This window comes from Brachyhypopomus gauderio, chromosome 6 (assembly GCF_052324685.1).
Source record: "Brachyhypopomus gauderio isolate BG-103 chromosome 6, BGAUD_0.2, whole genome shotgun sequence".
Classification (NCBI taxonomy): domain Eukaryota; kingdom Metazoa; phylum Chordata; class Actinopteri; order Gymnotiformes; family Hypopomidae; genus Brachyhypopomus; species Brachyhypopomus gauderio.
Window position 1 is genome coordinate 11,343,121 of NC_135216.1, and position 22,998 is coordinate 11,366,118.

At 46.9% G+C, this 22,998-nt stretch overlaps 1 protein-coding gene across 2 annotated transcripts in view; it reads left to right on the top strand.

Moving 5' to 3' along the window:
• trit1 (tRNA isopentenyltransferase 1) overlaps positions 1 to 22,998 on the top strand; it is a 40,036-nt gene that overhangs the window by 10,148 nt on the left and 6,890 nt on the right. Inside the window, exons 2-9 of one of the 2 annotated variants that reach the window (XR_013131804.1) lie at positions 1,693 to 1,832; positions 8,397 to 8,496; positions 8,632 to 8,783; positions 11,052 to 11,194; positions 11,293 to 11,404; positions 18,634 to 18,746; positions 19,754 to 19,831; positions 20,354 to 20,645. Coding sequence is in view for 1 of the 2 variants with exons in the window: in XM_077008682.1 (XP_076864797.1) it covers positions 1,693 to 1,832; positions 8,397 to 8,496; positions 8,632 to 8,783; positions 11,052 to 11,194; positions 11,293 to 11,404; positions 18,634 to 18,746; positions 19,754 to 19,831 (838 nt within the window). In the remaining variant the exon portion in view is untranslated. The remainder of the gene's footprint in view (positions 1 to 1,692; positions 1,833 to 8,396; positions 8,497 to 8,631; positions 8,784 to 11,051; positions 11,195 to 11,292; positions 11,405 to 18,633; positions 18,747 to 19,753; positions 19,832 to 20,353; positions 20,646 to 22,998) is intronic. The other variant, XM_077008682.1, reaches the window with a different exon arrangement.

Consider the following 22,998-nt stretch of genomic DNA (forward strand, 5'->3'; position numbering starts at 1 on the left):
CTTCTAGCTCCTGTCATTTGTATTTGCCATAATGTGACTGACTTGGTCAAATGTCAGTGAGTTTGAGCTAACCCTAGCACGGCATATTGCTAACATGCTAGCGGGTTTCAGCTTTAGGTTTCGGGTGGATCTCGTGCTTGTGAAATGTGATTCTGTATTGTGTTACGTAAATCAATCTTCACAAATAGGCTTCCGAGTATTCGCCATACACCTGCACGCAACGAACCGTGGCGTCTGCTGTGTGGCGGATCGGGCCGCGTGCTGGTATTGTTGCACCCTGGTGGCCGGTTACGGGGCTTTTACGGATGAACGGCGGTTTAAACGCGTCTCTTTCTGGGCGAGGCACTTGGCTCGTCTGCCGTCGTGGGACCGGAGAGCTGAACATTCTGCCCTCTGAGACGGGGGTGGGGGGGTGTGGGTCGAGATACAGTAGCTGATGTATTGATCTGTATGCTTTTTTACCCCCCCCCCCCCCCCCCCCCTTCTCTCTATCATTTTCCTGTCTCCCTCTCACGGAAGAATTAAATCATTGTTTCTAAAAACAATCCCAGCTCTTTAACACTTAAGACATCAGGTTCATCGCAGCACCCTTGTAAACGGCCCTTTATATCAGCGTTAGAAGTGCACGCTTCTCAGTCTCTTCCACTCGCCCCTGGGGGGGGGCGTGGAGGCAGATTAAAGATTGCAGCTGAGACCTTGTTTAGCCTTTCCCGGAAAACCGAACGGCCGTTGCTGACGAGCTGAACACGCGTCTCTCGGTAGTGCCGAGGCAAGTGTTTTACACCAGCACTAAAGCCCGCGCAGCCTGCTGCACTCTGGGAGCTGCAGATAAGACATCTCCATGTGTCTTTTTTTTTTTTAAGTAATCTTTATCACACTCAGAGCAGGGCGGAGCGTGTAGCAGTGTCTCCGTTTTTTCCGCTCTCCTCGAGACCTGCCCGTCGGAGACGGCTCCAGCCCAGGAGAACCTTCAGCACCAGCCTCTCCCCCTGCGGTTGGAATGCAAGGTCGCGTATCGGCGAGAGCGGCGAGGCGCTAACGCGAAGGCCCTCTTGACATTCCAGCGGGTTCGGCGAGGGTCCGTGGGACTCTGCACCGGCCTCGGTGCTGGATGGTGGCGGGCAGCTGCCACATACCAGGAAATGGAGCAGATGAGGTTTTCAGCGCTTGCGTGTGCTGCTTTCTGATGAGATGATGGCCCACTTAGAAGTGTGGCATACTTTTGCTCGCAAAAATGTTCATCGTCAATTCGACTAGGAGCTGTTCTGTCCCCAAATATGTGACACACAAAAACATGTACTATTGTTTCATAGAAATTAGCCACCTTTTTTTTTTTTTTGTTATATTGTAAACCTGTTCTTGTATCAAGTGTGTATGCACATCACATCTTGCAGATAGCATAGAATGTAATGTGTGAAATTCTTCAAATGCCAGGAGTTTACCGAGTGCTTTTCTACAACAGATAAATACCTTTTGTTTTAAATGATTTGATCAATTTATTGCATTTGTCCTAGCACTAAGCTAAATCGCGCAGGTCTGTAACAGGTGATGTGTGCTTTGCAGTGAAACCACCCACTTGTCTCGCCATGCCTGTGCGTTGCAGTACGCATTTGTCAGGGCTGATGACTCTGCAACCCCCCCACCCCTCAGTTACCCCTGTTGTGCATTCTGATTGGTTGTCTCTCACTGCAGGTTTATAAAGGGCTGGACATCGTCACCAATAAAGTGTCGGCGGAGGAGCAGGCTCAGTGTCCACACCACATGATGAGCTTCGTGGATCCTCTGGTGAGCAGCTACACAGTGGTGGACTTCAGGAACCAGGCTCTGTCCCTCATATCCTTTCTACGGCAGTTCAGAGGGGTCATGTCAGAGTAGGCTAAACCAAATCACGTATCCCCCCCCCCCCCCTGCCTTTTGCCAGTGCTCTCTCTAGAAACCACACAATGGTGGTACACTTTCTTTAAATATTAACGCGGCTAGCCCCACTGAACGCTGAAGTGCCAAGGAACTGGCCCCGAGTTCATGTTCTAGAGCGCTTGGGTAGTCGTATTCCCCTCCGCTTATTCCTTTGGTGGAGTGAATAATTTAAAAGGCGCGCTTTGGTCCAGCTTCTCAGCTGTGCGGTGCTGCAGTACAGATCAGCCGAAGTCCCCCGACCTAAAGTGCCACGGATCTCCGCAGTGCCATGGTTTATGTCTGTCATTTAATCCTGGCTGTTAATGTTAAAAAAAAGAAAAAAACCCTCAGTGAGCTATTTAGTCCTGAACAATGTAAGTGACGAAACAAGAGGGGCAGGTTTTTTGTGTCCTCACGCCATCCTTTAACAGGTCTGTGAACCTGAGCTTGGCTTCTATGGATGTGGCATTTCTGCTGAACATCCCAGGAAATGCTGTGGCATTTCCGACTGGGCTGTGAATTTGCCCTCCGTGGCTGTTTCCCAGGGCACATACTGGGTTTCAGTGGCTGGGGGAGTTGGTGGGGGGGGGGGGGGGGGTGTTCCTCCTGTTTACCACGCACAGATCATGGGAGATGTGCTACAGTCTTGCTGGCGGGGGGCATTGGTCTCCTCGTGGCAGGCCTGGGGCATGGTGTGACAGCACTTCCTGTACTGGCGTGTAATGTAATTGACCTGCGCGTACACATGGTTGGCCTGTGATCTTTGTTTAAATGGGTGGACTCTGCAGGCTCACGCTCCCCCGTCAGGGTGGTAGGTGCCGTTTTAGTGTGGTGAGCAGAATTGCGCTAATGCGTCCCCCTCTTCTCCGGTGCTGGAGTGAAATATTGCCTAATGCTTCCTCCCCACTCACAGCCTAATCGATGCTCCCAGGAAGTCAGGGCTGTTGAGCTCATTCATGGGGAGAAGCTGCAGCTTTCTGCTTTCTGTGTCTCTATTCATATCCTCCCCTTTTTATTTAGTGTCTTTTCTTTTGCTCTTTCTCTTTTTCTTTCTCTCTCTCTCTCTCTCTATCTCTCTCTCTCTCTCTCTCTCTCTCTCTCTCTCCCCCTCTCTCTCTCTTTCTCTCGATATTCTTTGGCTCCCTTAGGAGAATAGAGTAATCTAGGGTTAAAAGTGTGTGTGTGTGTGTGTGTGTGTGTGTGTGTGTGTGTGTGTGTGTGTGTGTGTGTGTGTGTGTGAGTGAGTGCTGATGGCCCTTGCCTTGTCAGATCAGTTATCTAATTACTCCTGTGGTGCAGGCCAAGAGGGCTCTGCTGCTCTTTGTAATTCTCTGCACTATGGCTGGACGATATGACTTATCTCGATATACGATACGATTTTATTAATACCATAATAAATATAATGTCGAAGTGTTTGTGTTTATTTGTACCACCAAAAAGAACATGCTACATTATCTAACAGTAATTATCTGTATGTCTACATCTTGTAATGCGAGTTGCTCCAAACGTAAACATATGTAGGCTAGAAACAAGTAGAAAGATATAAATAACATGTCACAGAAATAAATAATAAATAACAAATAAAAGCATGTTAATCAGAATTTAACTTAGGAAAAGCTGTGTGCGATGTCTCTCTTTTATAGTGATGGAACTCAAGCATATCAACAGTGTCTGGTTTGAGAGATGCCCTGTGTGACATGTCCCAATATTACCACTGCTGCTAAACACTCTTTAAGAAGGGGAACTTGTGGCCGGTAGAGATTTTTTTCCAAATGGCTCAGCTTTGGAAACATTGCTTCATGATACTTCCACCATTCCAGTGGATCTTCTTAATCATCTAACTTAGCAAGTAGGTTTACAGTTAAATATTAATGTCGTTCCTCTGTGATGCAGTAGATGAGGATGATATTGCGGATGTGGAAGATATACTACTATTAAAGAAACTGCCAGGTGTGATCGTTTATTTTTCTTGTGGTGGTTTTAATGGTCCATCTGTTTCTTTGGGAGGTGTTAGAATTGTTTTCTGTGATGAACAAAGGAGTTCTGTTGCTTCCTCATGCTGTGATGTCAGGTTGTAAGATGCCCTGGCCAGTCAGAAGGGACAATGCCTCCGAAACCCTTAACCCTTCACATTTTCAGTGTTGTCGGGCCCAGTGTGTGTCCTCTTGAACCCGGGGTCCGCGAAGGACGCCATGTCCAGTAGCTTGTTTGGGTCAGGATCATCAAACGTTTCATGGAGGTATTCCAGAACAGAGGATTTATTGTGTAAGCACAATGTCCTCTTCCAGATGTTCCAGAATGCTGGTGTTGAATAAATGCCTCACCGGTTTGATGTAGGAGACTAACATACTCCTCACCTGGTTAAGCACCTGTAAACTCTTGCAGGTGACTTAAAACCTTGCTCATGGATTCCAGGGCCTCTACATCTTGCCAGGTGGAAACAAGATTCCATGTTTTCTTGTTAGAAGGCGAGACTTTAGCAGTAGCTTGCTCTTGCTCCAGTACCCTCTGGGTTATTCGCCATGGCCCCCACCTGGAGACTCTGTGATCAGTGGGTGAGCAGGCAGACTTAAGATGTAGTTGAGCTGTGGCCAAGTCTCTTTTCCTATTCCAGCTAAATGAAAATCTGCTGACAAGCTACAGGACTTTTGATGCGTGGGTCTTTCATACATTCTATTGGAGTAGAGAAAAATTGGTAGAAAAAAAAGGTATCCGTCAGTTTACCTGACATAAACAGTAATATTTATCAAGGGAAATGGCACAATAGCTTAAGTTCATTAAATACAAATTTCAGAGCCATCTTCAATGTCATCTTTCCAAACATTCCAAATAATTTGAGACATAAGATTTAAATAATACAGGCACAACTAAATTTTTCACAATGTATTTTTTATAGTAGGGGAGACCAGGGACAGTTGTAACACTTTTTGTGATTTTTCCAATAAATCAAAAACCATTTACACTAGAATAGCCAATTTGCTATTCCAACTACTGAAACAATGTATTTAAGTGGGTTTATGAAATATGTACAGGATGCAAAATTGATTTATATACAGTCTCTCCTGTACCCTGGGTACAGGGACAGTTGTAACACATGCCAGGGACGGTTGTAACATCTAAAATTTACATAATTAATCAATCAAATACTCAAAATGAAAAAGATTGTTTATCATTTTTGTTATTGTGACTATTCATTTCTTTTTTTAAATAGGCCTAATTATTACTTTCACACCACATGTAAAAACAAAGAGTGGAAGGCTCAGGCACCACACATGGTGTGATGGGGAGGATGAAGGTTCAGACACCACACATGGTGTGATGGGGAGGATGAAGGTTCAGGCACCACACATGGTATGATGGGGAGGATGAAGGCTCAGGCACCACACATGGTGTGATGGGAGGATGAAGGTTCAGACACCACACATGGTGTGATGGGGAGGATGAAGGTTCAGGCACCACACATGGTGTGATGGGGAGGATGAAGGTGATGGGGAGGATGAAGGTTCAGACACCACACATGGTGTGATGGGGAGGATGAAGGTGATGGGGAGGATGAAGGTTCAGACACCACACATGGTATGATGGGGAGGATGAAGGTTCAGACACCACACATGGTGTGATGGGAGGATGAAGGTTCAGACACCACACATGGTATGATGGGGAGGATGAAGGTTCAGACACCACACATGGTATGATGGGGAGGATGAAGGTGATGGGGAGGATGAAGGTTCAGACACCACACATGGTATGATGGGGAGGATGAAGGTTCAGGCACCACACATGGTGTGATGGGAGGATGAAGGCTCAGGCACCACACATGGTGTGATGGGGAGGATGAAGGTGATGGGGAGGATGAAGGCTCAGGCACCACACATGGTGTGATGGGAGGATGAAGGTTCAGACACCACACATGGTGTGATGGGAGGATGAAGGGGCACCACACATGGTGTGATGGGAGCATGAAGGTTCAAGCACCACACATGGTGTGATGGGGAGGATGAAGGCTCAGGCACCACACATGGTGTGATGGGGAGGATGCTGCAGGTGGTGTGTAGGATGCCACCAACTGCCACAGTGGGTGTTGGAGTTGTAATACATGCAACTGCATTCACTGCAGCTGCAGTGGAAGATGGAACCTGTGGTGTCACTGCTGGCAGTGGGCGATCTGTGACCAGGGATGGTTCAAAGGCCCCGTCATTAAAAATATCTCTTTTAAAAGGTCAAATTCCAGTGCATACAAACCCTGCCTGAATATTTGATGGTGTTGCAGCCAGGGGAAGGGCACTATTCACAATGCTTGGCAGATCATACATGGTCATTGTCACTGACTATTTGGTTCAGGGACGGTTGTAACAAAGCGTTACAATCGTCCCAGTATCACCAGTTGTGTTTTCACCTCATGTGAACGAACCTGACTGCTAGTTGGACACATGTTAATCAATTCTAATTTTACAAAACAGTGATTCTAATAATACTTGTTTGGATTCATAGATATTTGATCTCAGGACAGTATCCAAAAAATACCTTTGACAGAAAAGTTAAATTTTTACATTAAAAAAAAAAACATTTTTGGTGATTACTTTCTCTGGGAGTTTCAAATGTGGCGCCTTTTTTGTTAGCAAGAAGACAGTCTAACTGAGCATGTGCACAGTGAGTGTAATCACTCGAGCTCGTTTCTGTTTGGAGGAATTCAAGGTGTTACAACCGTCCCATGTTACAACTGTCCCTGGTCTCCCCTATGCTTATTTCCATAATGTGCTTTCAGTATCTTTGATACACTAAAGATTAATCAAATGCCTGATGATATCTCACCAGTTTAAGTAAGCTTTGCCTTGGCAACCTGCACAAAAAAAAGATTCATGATTCAATTGGTATCTCACTGGTTGGATTGTGAGTCATTTTTTCAGAGCAGGTTGCCAAGGCAAAGTCTACTTTAGTCACAGAGAAGTTCTCCATTATTATAGAACGTTGCTGCCGGGTCTTTCGTCAAAACCTGAGATTAACATTACTTGCCTATTGCTAAGTACATGTGATGACCATAACGCTGCAGCCTCGTCCTTTTAAGCTGCCTGCTTCACAGTGTTGCTCGCGCTGCCGTTGTGATACAGACTTGCTGTTGCTCCTGTACTCCCCAGGATTGTGCCATGACTTCAGCTGTGTGATCAAATGGAAAGTAGCAGGTTTGCAGGCAGTAACATTTTAGTTTCCAGTCCTCAATGAAATGTAGTGTAAGACTTGTGCATGGTTCATGTGTTCTACTTGACCACAGGTCTGCGGTGGTGGTGAAGTATGTAGGTTCTGATAACTTGTGAAATCTCATTTCGAATGTCGTTGTCCAGTTTAGGCAGTTGGGCGGGGATGTTACGGCTTGTACTTGGGGTCAGTAATTTTGAGTGACCTCTTGAATCCTTCTTTTTCCTTTGTGCCAAATAGTATGTCACAGCAGATGTCATTTCTTGCCACCTTGCTTTCGCATATGGTTTAACTTTTGAGTATGAAGCTGCCAGTGTTGCTTTCTTCCAACAGAGGAGGTGGTTTTACTCGACTGCATCAGCTTCTCTTCGCCGTATTTCACTGACTCGGCAAACTGCTGTGGATGGTGTCGTTTGCAAGAAACCTTATTCAGAGCAGCACCATGCCTGCGAAAGCCCAGCCGACTCCAAACAACCGGCCCGGGCTGCGCTCTTTTGGAATTAAAGCTTTGCCACTGGTTTCATTTTTGTCCATTGTTGAGTTACTCACAGTTATCTGAGACGTAGAAATGAGTGAGTGTGATAAATGTGCTGAGGACTGCTACAGCAGCATACACAAACAATGGCAGGGCTGTGTGTGTGTGTGTGTGTGTGTGTGTGTGTGTGCACGCGAGCGAGCGTGGGTGTGTGTGCAAGAGAAAGAGGGAGAGCTGAACAGGTCGTTTGTTTTAAATGCGTGTCCTTGGCATTGGCTCATTTCGATATAACAAATGTGGTCATTTTTAAAATCATGTATAAAAAAATGCTTTCAAACATATTGACATTTGCAATATACCCCCAGCTCTGCTCTCCACTGTTGTGTGGATGAACTGAGTTGTCGGCACCGAGTGAGCCCTGCAGGTCCATGTCCGAGCCCTCGTATCGGTACCCTATACTCAGTACCAAACGCTCGCCTGCCACTCCAGCCACACATCACCTTCCTCAGACCTGCACTTGATTGGGCAGTTTTTTCCACCTCTATGGCCTAAAGGACTTTTATTTTGGTATACAATGGTAAAGTAGCCCATTAGCCTCTGCTCTGTAGGTGACACGGTTGTTGTGTCGCTCTCCTGATGGGGGAGTTTCTGAGATGTCCCCAGCCCAAACAGGTCTAACCACAGCCATTCTTTAGTCAGAAGCTGAGGATGGATGGTTCATGACAGCAGAGGGTAGCGCCACTGAGCTAATGGATTATATTGGAGTTCACACTTCAGGCATATTTCATCTGTGTCACTTGTTATTAATTTGGAACGTCTCCTTAATGCACTACATAGAAGATATGCACCGCCGGGAGAAACTGCCAGTCATCGTTGGAGGCACAAACTACTACATCGAGTCCATTTTATGGAATGTTCTAGTTGACCCTACGGTAAATGTATATTTGCTATGATATTTCAGGTAATGGGGAAAGTGATATTTGTAATGGCGACTGATTTAATGGATAGTGGTTTTTAGTATCTACCACAGCAAATGCTAATGACTGCTTGTGTCTGGTCTGCGGCAGGATGGTGGTGTGGAGAAGGGGCATGGGGTGTCTCCAGTCTCAAAGGCTGACCTTGAGAAGCTGGGTGGGCCAGAACTTCACAAGCGGCTGGCGGAGGTGGACCCAGACATGGCGGCCATGTTGCATCCTCACGATACCCGTAAGATTGCAAGGTAGCCAAGGTGTCGCCTAGGATGCATTTTTGACAAGTACTGTCCAGAAGTTCCATCTCTGAAATGCCTGATCTTACTCATGAAGGTCTCATGAAGGTCTTTATAAGCTTAGAGTTCAAACTGAACTCCACAAGGTAACAGATCTGCAGGATCAGAGTTTGTCAGCCATAGTGTTTCTTACACATCGCTCTGGTTATGTCTTTGGATTTATTTAGATCAGGAGAATTTTACTAATTCATCACCAGCTGTTTTACATTACATTTCTCCTTGATGCATATGGTACCAAAATACTTCCTTTTACTAACAACCTGAGGATGTGGTAGACTAATTTGGGGCTGATCTCTTACTGGTTTTCAGTCCTGAATCCAATTTGGTGTATCCAATTCTGGCTCTGTTTGATCAAATCTGTCTCTCCACCTGGGTGACAACGTTGCTGTGCCAGCCTGCTGTGACGCCTGCCCATTTTTCCTGCGTTCTTGATTGGTGTTTGATCACTGTCAGGGGGCCAATTAACACCCCCTGCGCGCCGTGACACTTCTGGCTCAGCAACTTTGGCTAATTGATGGCATCTTTTGTGGCTCCGCGTCATGTTTTTGGGTGACTGGTCCCCCACCCCCTCTGCTTTGGAAGCTGCCTTGCACTCCCAGGGTCCAACAGCTCACATTGTGTCAGCTGCCCTGTCGCGACAACGCCACAGACGGGCCGCCTGGCGCTGAGCAGGGTGTCGAGTTCAGAAGCGGTGCGGAGCCTCGGCCGATGCCTGAAGAGGGCCCTTGCCAGTCGCGTTGCACCTTGACACCAGGACCTTTGAACAAACCCGCTGCAGCTGTAAACATTTCGCATCGGCGGTCTGTTTTTTTTTTTCTTTCATGTCAACCTTTCCTGTCATTTCCTTAAGGTGAAATGTTTGCATGACGCTACCCCAGGTTGTGTGTGCTCGGAGAGTGCTTATACAGGTTTGAGGAGTTAGAATAACTCCAACCAGCACATATTTTGTCATCATATATTTAAAGCTGTCAGGTTCAGACTCTCTTGTGACACATGTCCAATTTCTGCCAGCCAGCAATTTTCTAGGAACTGCCACCTACACAATTGAGCTGCACTTGCTCTTTATTATACATACTTCTGGTAGAAGACCCAAGTGTGAAAATAAGATGGTCACCATGAATGTATTTTATATGTATTTTACACACACATATTCACATTTTCTTGTGTGTGTCCTTTTTTGAGAGTCCTATCTGTCTCATCCTTACTTACAAAAACATTTTCTACCAGAGGCGTGAGATTTTGGGTGTCTTTCATTATGTCATTCCTGGGATCTGTTGGAGACGCTCATCTAGCTTGGAGGTCACAGTCCTAAATGCACCCGTCCCCTCGGGGGCAGCCTGTCCTCAGTGTTAATGTTCTGCTTTCTCTTTCATCCTTAAGTCCCTGTTTTTTCCAGACTTCTCACATTCCTCTTCTTTCGTTTCCATCCTTTGGATGTGTCCATCACTTGGGACTGCCACATGGATTTCCACTGTTTTCTTCATCATGTTTACCATCGTGATGTCTGGTTGATTTGCCACCACTGGCTTATCTGTCTGGATCCAGAAATCCAATAGGATCTTAGTTTTGTTGTTCTGAATCATTCTTTGTTCTCCTATTTGGACTTGGAGTGTTCCTTGTATATGTTCCTGTATATGATCCCTGGCAGGGTTTTATGTGTTTATGGGTTTGATCTTATTATTTCCATTCAGCATTACCTATGGAGGTATTTGGATGTTGGTGTCATTCTTGTTTCCTCGTGTTTCCTGTATGATTAGAGAGTCCCCAGGTATTTGTGGTTGTCCTCCAGGTATGTTGTATGGCCTTTGTGGTAATTCAGTTCACCCAGTCCGTATGACTCTGCCTCGGCCGACCACATTTGTCAGCCCAAATTCCAACGACATTGCTTCTGGTGATATTGATTGTTAGATAAAATTAGGGTATCCTAATTAGGTAGGCATTCAGGTATTAGTAGGCATCCAGGTATATGGCATTGAGTTGTAGACTTTCTTGTACTTGATCCAGGTAATGATTACACATGCATGTTTGTTTTCTGTATATCATCAGAGATCAGGGATGTTAAAGCTTAAGAACAGGATGTGTAATTGAAACTACCCCAACCGCATCTTCACAACCGCATCCCCCCCCCCCCATTGGATTTGTGTAATGGAGCTACATCTGCAGCGACACAATTACTGAATGCAGTTGATTACAGTTAAGAGTCGATAAATGCATTGACAGGAGTCTTCAGGTGTACCAGCAGACGGGAGTTCCACACAGTCGTATTTTAGAGGAGCAGAAAGAACAAGATGGTGGAGACGGTCTCGGAGGTCCACTGCGTTTCTCAGAACCCTGCATCTTCTGGCTCCATTCCAACATGGACGGTATGACGAATCTTTTGGTCCTGTGTGGTTTACCCAGAGATTTGGACGATGACTGGCTTTAAATTTGCACTTTTTTCCCCTCAATCCTTCACTTGTAGCTCTGGACAAGAGGCTGGACAACCGTGTGGACGACATGTTGTCTGCAGGCCTGATTGATGAACTGAATGATTTTCACCAGCGTTTCAATGAGAAGAAAACCCAGGATAACAGGTGATTTTTCCAGTTTACCTGTATAGATTTCAGTGCGATGGTAGACAACTATTCAGTTTTATGAACCCCATCAGTGCCTGATGTACCTACTGAATTTATCACAATTTCATATTAAGGTGGCTGTCTCCTTACAAAACAGTCTCCATATTTATTAACAGACACTGAATTTCTGCATGAGATCTGTAACAGGCAAAACCTGTTTTTTTGGAATTGGAGAGTTCAACATGTTTCTGCATGTCACTAGAACTCTGTGTTCTCATAGACTCTTCAGGGAGGGAAGGGCTTGTAAGTGTGCTGCTCCTTCAAGGGGACCAGATAAAGCCTGCTTATTAAATAAGATATAGCACTGTAGGAAACCATGAATATTCATTTTTAACAATTCCTAATGAGCTATGTGACAAGCTTGATTGAACAGAAAATGTCCAGGGACGTTTGTTTGCCAGTACGTGTCAAGTACAGAAATTTGCAAATAGCCCAACACTGTGTAACAGGTGCACTGATATTACTAATTGAAGCGATTGTATATAAATAGATAAGACAGAAGCACGCAAGACCTGTTGGGCACTCATGTCACCCCTCGTGTGAAACAGTGAACATGGACAGTAAGATACTTCATGAGCATGAGTTGTGAGGGCCAACAACAGTGATAATGGAACAGTGCGCCATTGTGGATGAGACAGATGTAACATTTGGTAAGAATCTTTGCTTCCTGGAGGGATCCACAGGAGTGTTGGCTTGGCCCGTGATCCCGGTTTGTGTAACCTGGAGAGGAACAGAAGCTGCCGTCTTTCTTGGCTCATGCTGCACTTGGTTTGTGGACTTTTCAGTCAAACCAGAACAAAGGACATGCAGTTCCTCCTTCAGTGGTGCCTCTGTGGAGCTGTATTAGGTTGGGCACTCCACCACCTGGACAAAAAACAACCGCTGGGTCCGAATGCTGTTCGTCAACTTTAGATCTGCCTTGAACACAGTTGTCTTCCTGACTGGTCTCCAAAACGAATCTCTCTTGGAATAAGTTACACATTATGCAGCTTTATTCTAGACCTTCTCACCTGTATACTGTAGGCTGTTAGCATGGGTGACCACCGCCCAGGTATTGGATGTCCACAAGTCTGTGTCCTTTGTCCATGCTGTATACGTTGTACAAATTTTATTTCACCGCATCACACGGCTCCAACACCATTTAACAATATTGTAGATGACACGACTCTAATCGACAGCATCAACAACAAGGATGAGGGACTGTTCACGGAGGAAGTGAAGCTCCTTACATAGGGATGCACCACTTACAGCCTTGGCCTCCATGTTGGCCAAACTAAGGAGCTCATTGCTGACTTCAGTAGAGGGAGCAAAGTTCACACATCATTATGCATCAGTGGGACATGGGTGGAAAAGGTGCTCCATAACGGTGTAAGGATCTTCTGTGTCCACTTGGTCACTCAACACCTCACACATTGTTAAAAAGCCTGAACACCACCACCACTTACTCTAAAGCAGGGATGTCAAAGTCAAATGCACCGAGGGCCAAAAAACCAAATTTGCTACAAGCCGAGGGCCGGACTGGTTCAATGTTTATTAAAACATTGAAATGATTGCACATAGCCTATTGAACCAAGACCTAACACAGTGTTTATTATTTAATGCTTAAATGAATAAAGCAATACTTTCTTATGGATCTGTCAGTAATTTCAAGTGAAAACATTTTTCAACAAGCAAACAGATAAAAACAAACTTCCTTCAAAGAAAACATGTCCTGTACATTAAATGAATAAAGTAATAAAGGTTTGAAAAGTGCTGGAATTTAGGCTAAAGTACTTGAAAATGCTTGAAATTGTAATTACTTCGTTTCACAACAAATATCTGTCTGACTGAACAGTTAACAAATACGAGCCTCTTGTAATTCCAGGACGAAACATGAGAGAACGTGAAGACGTTAAGATTGGGCGTTCTGAAAATAAACAACCATTAAATAATGTGAATAAAAGCGAATTATGTCGAATCATTTCGAATATATGTATAAAAATTTAACTTAATTAAGTTTAACGTGCTGGTGCGCACAACGTTACAAAATTCGAGAGGTGCACGACCTCGCGAATCGACAGCGCGCGACGCCCTCGCCCACGGGCGGAGCCACTGCGATTACGTCATTTTCGCAGAGCGGACCTTTGCCGCTTGTGTGCGCTGCAGTGACTTCGCGGGCTACCGTTGCATTGTGGGGAATGTAGTGTTTGTGCGTGCAAAACACCAGCGGGCGGCTGTGGCCTGCGGGCCGGTTCTAATAGTAATTAAATATCATCCAGGGGGCCATAGATAATCAATTCGCGGGCCGGATCTGGCCCGCGGGCCTTGACTTTGACATATGTGCTCTAAAGGGTGAGAAGAGTCAACTTGACACAACGGCTCCTCTGAAACGTCTACAGATCCACCATGCAGAGCATCCTGACCTGCTAGATCATGGTATGCCCGGCACATCACCTCTGCCGGTGTCCAACCCATTCAGGATGTTTTCAGATGTTTGCAAAAGGCCTGCAACATCATCTCTGATCCCACTCACCCCAGCCAATCCCTGTTTCCACCCTCTACTATCTGGAAAAATGTGCCTGAACATTTGAGCCAGAACTACAAGATTCACAAGCAATTTCTACCCATGAACTAATCACACCAGTCACATCAAGAAAAACATGCACATTTAGCAGAGACCATCACGGATCCAAACCTTCAACCTCCTGTTTCTCTGTTTACCTTCCGTTTATATCCACAAAGGACTCATTGCCCAAGGTCGGAAACGCGCATTGCTCTTTACCCATCACTCCCTGCACTGTAAGCTGTAAGATGTGTACCTCAACATTGTCATTGCTCATTACACATGATGGACACTTTAATAGAACATCTGTGATGCCGATACCTCACTGCTTCAGTTGCACACCTCACCTGGCTACCCCTAAAGTACTGTACATGCCAATTTTCTACACCAAGCTGCAGTCACTCGGGGTGTACATATATATTGGTGCATAGTCTGCTCTTTTTTTTATATACAGTCTACCTCTGCACATATTCTGTTTTTATTACCTATTCTCCTACTGTCTTTGTTTCATTGTTGTCTTGTCATATTGTCTCATGGTGTGCTCTTATAACTGCATTGGAGAATAGTCCAACAGTGTTTCATTGTACTGTACAGCCCTGCGTTGGTTTAATAATGATACTGAATTTAAATGTTGGCTTCTGTGAATATGCAGGCCTTTATCGTAATGATTGAGCCCGTGCTTGCTAAGGGTGAGCGTGTCTGTGCGAAGTTCTTGGGGATTGTTGAGATTGTAAAGCAGTTAGTAATGCAGGATTGTGATTAGTAATGCAGGTTGGTGATGTTGCAGGATGTTGTGAGGTGAGGTTTTCTCCATGCCCTTACTGCTGTTTGTGGTTGGACGTGTAAGGGTGATGTCATCTGCAAGTTTTTTTTTAAACGTATCCAGTGGAGTCCCAGGCACTTGAGTCACAGCTGTACAGCTAATAGAGCAGGGAAGTGAAAACACAGATCCTTGTGTGCCTGTACTGACAGACAGGAAGAGAAATGGGCTCCCACTTGAACAAGCAGGTCCTGATTTTCTCAGGAAACGCATCTGGAAATCTGTGTGCAAGTGCGCTGATGAACTTTCAGCTCCGAGTGTGATCGTGTTGACTGCTGAGGTCAAGTCCACAAACACAAGTACGGTGGCACTCATCCAGATCTTGCAGTATGAAGCCTCGGCACATACTCTCGCCACCATCCACAGATCTGCTGACACTGTACGCTGACTGTAAAGGGTTGAGGAGTGATTGTAATCCTGATTGATAAAAGAAGCTGAGCACCTTTCAGGTGTTTTGAATCACCACAGATGTGCGCATAGGACAATAACACCTTAGTCACCGTGAGGCCATTTTGTTCGTTTTTAGAATGGGAACAATAACTCATTTCTTCCCCTGGGCACCAGGACAGTAATTGTTTGAGGTGCTCTTTGAAGACTGGGTTAATATGTATAGAGTTCCACAGCCTGGCCCATCTGCCTTTTACCGTAACCGTCTTGAATAGCCCTAGTGCATCTTGTTTGCTGATTTGAAGGCTGTTGCAGAGGCGTGAGGAGCAGTGAACTGACGTTTTTCAGTGGGGTTGGGTGTGGCTCTGCAGTAGAGTGGGGGACATTCATCTTTCTTGAGGGCGTGATGTTGCTGACTGAGGCATTAGGTTGCTGTCGAGTTGACTGTTGGAAGTCCATTGTGTGTCAAATTTGCTGGGAGAGCCTGATCAAGGTGTGTTTCTAGAGTTAGGATTAGTTGGCTTTGTAGTCGTTTCCAACTTTTCAGTGACGGTCTTTGTTAGCAGACGGTTGTTCCAGGTTGTCAATCTAATTCCTTTTAGATTATCTTATTGCAAAGTTGAACTGGTTTCTTGGTCATTTATAGAATTCCCAGTGCCAGATTTGCACTCAACAGCCATCTGTAGGACACTTGATTCTTTTGTGAAACACAGGTTTTCACTGTTGTGTTTTAACAATAGTTATATGATATAGCATCTGATGAATTCACTGGTGTTTTTACAGGCATTGTTAAATTCACATAATCTCTTAGGTTCTCAGTTATAGCATAAAAAAATAATGATTTATTTAAATTTATTCATCATTAAATTAGTCTAGCCTCTATGTGATGAGATTGACAGCAGTTGTTATTTGGTGTGTTTTGTCCAGATTTTGTCTTAAAATGAGAGATTAAAAAAATTATAGAAGATATGTTCCGTTATTACTATTCCAGATAGCCATATCCATGATCAAAGCATCTGATGGCATTAAAATAAACAAATATGTTTACACATTTAGAATGAGCAGTTAGACTGGTCTTCCTCAGTGGAGATGTTACTGGAGATGCCTTCTCATAATGGCACAAACATCCAATCGATTTTTCCACTGCCCTCTTCCTGTCATCGCTTTTGCTACATTAAAATGGAGGAACTGTCATTCTGTGTCATTAGATTCCACTGCTCTGTATTTTTCCAGTCCTCTTTTTGTCCCTCCTTAATGTTGCTGAGTGATTTTAATATCGGACCATGCAGCCATCTTTGTGGTCCGTTTTAGCACACCAATACAGTGTCTTGGCACTGGCAAACTGACAGGCGTGGGCAGTTTGCGATTTTACTTAATACACATGTACTTAAAAACAAAATGTCCGAAAAACAAAAAGCATTGAATCAATTTGCAATTCGCAGAGGTAGTGCACTCATTCATATTTCCCCACTTGTGTGTGTGTGTGTGTGTGTGTGTTCATTCAGGAGAACGAAATAAGCTTCTCGGGCTGAATGGCCCATGATCCCCTGGGGGAAACCCCTCTTTGGCAGCTGGCTGGACTGAGTCATGGTATAGAGTGTGTGAGACGCAGTTCTGCTAATGGGCTCAGGTGTACAGAGGTGCTGAGGAGGAGCAGGAATCATATTCCAATCCACATTACACTACGTTCTCCAAAAGCTGGTGGAGGCATTGCAGTGTAAAATAATTTATATATAATCAGACCTTGGGGTCTGAATGTCCCTTGAATGTACCTTGGGGATTTGTGTTGTTTAATTCTCTGTGGCGGTGTGTGTATGTTGTTTTCGTTCAGATTGAAGCACTTAAGATGCAAATAAGGCTTTTGTAGTTTTTGTTGTACACAAACGTTCAAAAGTGTCTCTACAAATGGAAGACTCAAATCGGTCGTTTCTTTCAGAGAAATGCGATTGTGAACGGTGTGTTTGAGGCCGCTGTTGTAACTTCTCCTGGTTGGTTGTAGATCTGAGGCGTGCCGTTGAGGAGCAGGTCAGTAACGGGTGTCTCTGCTCCCGACGGAGGACGAACATCCAGGCCAATCAGCTGAAAATGGACGAGGAGCACTAGAAACATGGAGAGCTGTTGAGGGTGGAGCAGTCCCTCGCCTCATCGTCCATGAATGAGACGTTTTCCCTCGGGAGGGTGGGTGGGTGGGGTATGGGGGGGGGGGGGGGGGGGGGTGATGATGGCCCCATAATGCTGACTTAAAGGAAAAGTGGAAAAAAGTAAAGAATAGTGGTTCTATTTTTGAGTAGTTTTGGGCTGTCTGAAGGGGAAAGGGTGGATGGTTTTACAGAGACACATAAAGCGTAGTGCTAACAGTGATTGAGAACTGTGTGGGGCGTTAAGGGAGTGGGTAAGACAAATGGACAGGGAGAGACAGACAGAAAATGCGATGAGAATACATGTCTGACCAGATGGGTTATGCTGACCAGTAGTAGTGTGATGGGGTAAAGTCACTGTCTTTGCTATTGCCTCCTTTGCAGGATTGTGTCGAGTCATTTCTTTGTGGAGTTTGTTCAGTGCTGGACATCGTCGGTTGGGGGGGTGGGTGGGGTGCTGCACTGAAACGTGCAGTGGGTTGCCCTTACTTAGCAATGTTAATTATTGATATTTCAGTCTGTGTGCCAGTCGCTGCTGTGTGCAGTGATATCGGCTGATTGGCCGCACTGCGGAATGCATGCGTGTCCTGGGGGTGGGAGGGATGCCGGATGTTGATGACACAGCGCTGTCTGGGCTCCGCCTGGGATGGGTGGGGTTGCGGAGAATTGATGTGCCGGTGGCTGGCTGCCCAGAGTCCTGTCGCGACAATCAAGCCCCCCCCCCCCCCCCCCGCCGCTATCGACCCACCCTCCCCTCCCCCCCCACGCTTGGCTACCGTCTCCGCATGGTCTAACGGTGGCGGCCGGCCGCGCCTCTCTGGACTGACCACCCAGGCACCGCCTCCGTCTGTCTCCTCCCCCCCCAGCCTCCCCCCGTGCCCGCCTCTCCGCTCTGCCTTTGTCTGCCTTGCTTCCTCCACTCATCTCTCCTTTCATGCGTGGTGTCATCGCAGAGCAGGAAGGTCAAACTTGGCTCTCCTCTCCCTTCTCTCTCTCTCTCTCTCTCTCTCTCTCTCTCTCTCTCACACGCACATGAGTCTTCTGTTGCCTTTGCCGCCCTTACCGCTCCCTGTCTCTGCATTCTGACACCGAGCTGGTTGATGCCGTCCGCTCTGGACGCGGGCTGGACGCTTGAGCGGACACGTGTGGCGTGTCGAAAAGCATCAGTACGATGAGACATCGTCTCAAAATGAAATGTGTGCCAGTACGGCTCGTCTGGATCCCCAGACAATAGCGGGTGTATCAAAATCCTTCTTACCTGTCTGCCTATTTCAGCTGCTTGTTCCAATCTGTGTTGCAGTCAGGACTATCAGCACGGCATCTTCCAGTCCATTGGGTTAAAAGAGTTCCACGAGTACCTCACAGCTGGCGGAGACTTCGGAGAAGAAGAGCGCGAGAGGCTGAAGAGGAAAGGTGAGATGCCAGGCGCAGGGCTGCTCTAACCGGGGGGGGTGTGCTCTGGCGTGGGGGCCGCTCTTGTGCGGGGCCCCTGCGGTTCTCCTCGTACACCTGTCGAGGGGCCACACCCAGCACCTTATGCCTTTTTCCTCCAAACTTTTGCCAGAGAGCTGATGAAAGATCGATATGTTCTTGAGCTTTTTTTTTGCATCTGAGCGTTTCTGAAGGCCCCACTGTTCTCGAGCGGCTGCTGCTTGGTGTAATACATCTGTCCTTTGTCAGGGCTGTCTGATCTGTGGGATGGGTTTCGCTCGATATTTGCCTCAAAGATAGTTTCTTACTTTGCAGCTGACTGAATTTCACACCGTTAGCAGAAAAGGGATGCACAGAGATATTTGGAAAAGGAGGAATTAAAATGAGAACAACAAGAGCAAAAAGGGTTATGATTTATAAAAGATCAGAATTCATGTGGTTAAATTAGTGTCAATCACACTCATTCACTTCATTGGTTTTACTTTTAATCTCTTTAATTTATTGTATATACATTTTATTTATTCCTTTAAACATTTATTCCCTGTGAACTGGGTGAAGTGCTATATAAATAAAGTTTATTATTAAATTTTATTCCTGTTTCACCCGCCATTAAGTCCTGAACATCTTTGCTCGTCTCCCATGTTGCGAAGGGAGATTCCTGTTAGTCAAGCCGTATTTTCAGATGGCATTACAGACGATAACCGTGATCTCAGCTCGGTTTGATTTCTGTTGACTTGCAGCTACCACTGTGTTCATTCTGTAGGCCCATAAGCTTGAAGGTTTGCCCCACATCCGTAAACATGCTTATACAGCAGCAAGCAGTGCCATCCGAACACCGTGAGGAAGACCGGGATGGAGGGAACCGGTGATGAAGGGTTTAGTGGAGCTCTCTGGAGAAAGCTGACTGTGCCATTTCTCCAGAAAAGAGAGGGGGAAAGAACTTTCTAGAAGAGCAGGATTTGCAAATTGTCTCAATCTTCCTCTGGCAGGTACGGAGGCCCTGAAGCAGGCAACGAGACGCTACGCTCGGAAGCAGAACAAGTGGGTCCGTAACCGCTTCCTGAAAAGTAAGAGTCCATTGGTCCATGATGCTCTTGTGTACTCCATACAGAGAACTCCTCAACCCCAGAGTGTCTACACCAGCTTCCTCTGTCCATGCTCCTTCCTCACTTTTTTCTCTATTTTAAAATTTGTGTGTGTGTGTGTGTGTGTGTGTGTGTGTGTACGCACTGGGGATGTGTGATTTATGGTTGCTGCTCAGGGTAGTATAACGCGCTCACTAGTTTCTGTGTTACTGGACTATTCTGCAAACATCAGGGATCCAGCGGTTCCTATATGTCATGCTTCCGGATAATGCCTCGCTGTCCGGGTACGGGACCTGTCTGTTCCTCTCCATATGGCTGTCTGCTGTACGAGCCACTCTGCTGAACGGATCAGCGCACAGTACATGCAGATCTCAGGCGATCGAATGCACTTGATGTGTATTCTTAAACAGTGTTAGCAGACACTCTGTGTGTGTGTGTGTGTGTGTGTGTGTGTGTGTGTGTGTGTGTGTGTGTGTGTGTGTGTTCCTCCCCTCTCACTCGCAGCATGGTCTGATGGCCAGGCAATCACAGCTGCCTTTAACGAGATGGGATTCGCACAGGCCATTAAACACACAAACAAGGCAGGAGCAGCGGTGACCTGGCCCCTCCGTGGCCCCTCCGCCCGGCTGCTCCAGGCCGCCGGCTCCCTGCCCGGCCCGGTGCCTCTGCACAGGGGCAAAGCAGCTGTCAGGAAGGGCAGTTGCACTTCAGGGCGTGTTTCTGCATTGGGATCCAGCAGGGAGGACACAAAGAGAGAGAGCAGAGCGGAGGAGGGAGAACGCCTGAAGGAGTCTCTGTAACCCGATATGCTTGGGGCTCGTTTTTTCCCGTGAACTTGAGTCCTGCCCTCGCGCGTTTCCTCCTGCACCCCCCCCCCCCCCCCCTCCCTCCACGCATGCACCCAGCCGTCCATCTAGTCTTTCCACGCCACACATTCTTCCTGTAATGGCCCATCATCCTGTGGGACCCGCTTTGATCCTGGAACCCCTCCTCATTGACTGCACGCCGGCCCTCCTCCCACACGGACACCTCCTCTCCTTACCGCTCCTCCACAATAGACTGAGTGGGGCTCGGATTTCCCCCAGCGCCTCGTTTATCTCCCCCCCCACAAGCAGGCTTCATTGTTTCTCTACGCATGGCTCTGCCTGCATTAGCACAGCATGGAGGGCGGCAGAAGAGAGAGGGGTGAAGCCTCGGTGAGAAATCCGGTTAGAGCTTAAAGGGACGGGGTGGAGACGGTGGCTAAACCCGATTAAGTGGGTGTCTGTCTCCAGCCATATGGCCCCGCTCCCTGCCTGTCTCCGGGCTGGCCATCATGCCTTCTGCGGGGGGACCCGAGGGTTTGACGACGTGTGGGAGATTGCTTTAGAGGCGAAAGGCCCCACGCAGGTGTCTAGGCGAGGACGCGGAGCGAACGTGCTCACCGAACGTACAGGCACGTGCGTCTGCGCCCGTCTTGATCCGCTCTCGAAAGTGCGTTTCGAATTTCGTTGGTTTTATTTGTTAGATTTGGGACTTGCCCACAGCCCATGGCACTGACTACAAAGGTTGGCTGACACATTTTTCGGGGCCCCCCCTGTGCGCGCGGGGCCATGTGTTACATTAGCCGCCTGTCAGGGCCCGAAGAATGGCCCGCCCCACACGTCGCTCCACCAAATGCTTCTTCATTCTGATTACCCCACGCTGCTCTACGAGAGCGCTCCGGTCTTTCCCGCACCTCCTCCTGCTGCCCACCGAGCCGCACTTAAGCCCGTAGGCCCTGCCGCCACCTCCCGGTACCGACCCGCCCGCCTACGCCCCCGCGGGCCCCCCCACAGTTACAGTCACCCACGCCGCTCGGCCTCTCGCTGTATTTACGTTACTTTTGTTACCCTCCCTGACAGGGTGGGTTTTTGTTTGTGTTTTGTGCCCCCCCCCTTCTCTCTAAGCCCTGATTCCCTCCCCCACACCCAGGGCCCTCAGATGACCGCACTAATCCGGTCAGCATTAGCTGACTGCCTGGAAAGCAGTTGTGGATCTGAGCCTCTTGGGGTGGGGGCTGCTGAGGTCATGGGCTACGTGATTGGCTTCTTGTCCTCCACACCTACAGGGAGCATCAGTGACGTGGTGCAGGCACTATGTAATCACAATGTAATCACTATAGAACGTGGTGGTCACGTTAGTCACTGTGAATGACTTGATCTTCAGACTTTCCTAATTATCTTAATATGCTTATGGTTTTAATTTTACTTGTATGTGTACAATAAAAATAATAAAACAGCCAAGCCCTTCTTTAACTAGACGCAGTGTTTAAATAGTATTTGTGTGACATCACCAGTATTTTGACAGGAATAAAGTTATGAGGAACAGTTAGGAGGAACAGAGTTAGTTCAGCTTTGCTTTTCCACATTTGGAATTTGATATTGTTTGTATTGTGGAGTGTTGTGGGGTGCATTTGATATGTGTGTCTACAGGAAACAGAGGTTCTGTGTTGGGTGTCAGTAGTGTTTCGGTGTCTGGTTAGAGGCAGGGTTTTAGAATGGGTCAGGGAATACAGGGTTTCATTTCATGGGCCAGAGATGGGCAAATCAGCCCCCCCCCCCCCCCCCCCCCCCTTCTGAATTGCCATTGTTGGATGTGTATTGGACTGTATTATTGAATTAGACAGGCGAGCGTTTTGAATGATGAAGCCTGGCTCAGACTAACCCATAGTGTCTTGGCAGAGAAAGCCACCCACAGAAGTGTGTGTGTATGTGTTTGTGTGTGTGTGTGAAGGAGCGAGATACACATGCTTTTGGGTGCAGCCCACAAGTTACTGGACTTAATTGGCTTATTGTGGATGATCGCGCTTTTTTTCCTCTGACTGAGTTACTTTGTGCAGTGGTGTGTGTGTGTGTGTGTGTGTGTGTACTGAAAGGATATGGGTTGAGTCAGTTCTGAGGAAGCATAAGGCATCTGTGTTGGGCCCATGTGAGCATTAAGTAACCGCTCTCTGCCTTTTGTCAGCGGTGCGGGAAACCCGATCATCATGTGCAACAGGTGCGACGCTGAAAAGTGTCCCCTTCCGTGACGCACAGCTGCTTCTGTCTCCGTCTCCGTCTGTGTTACAGAAGCCGTCCCATACACCACTCTCGTGCTCACTGTTCAAGCCTGTCAGCTGTCATCTTGTG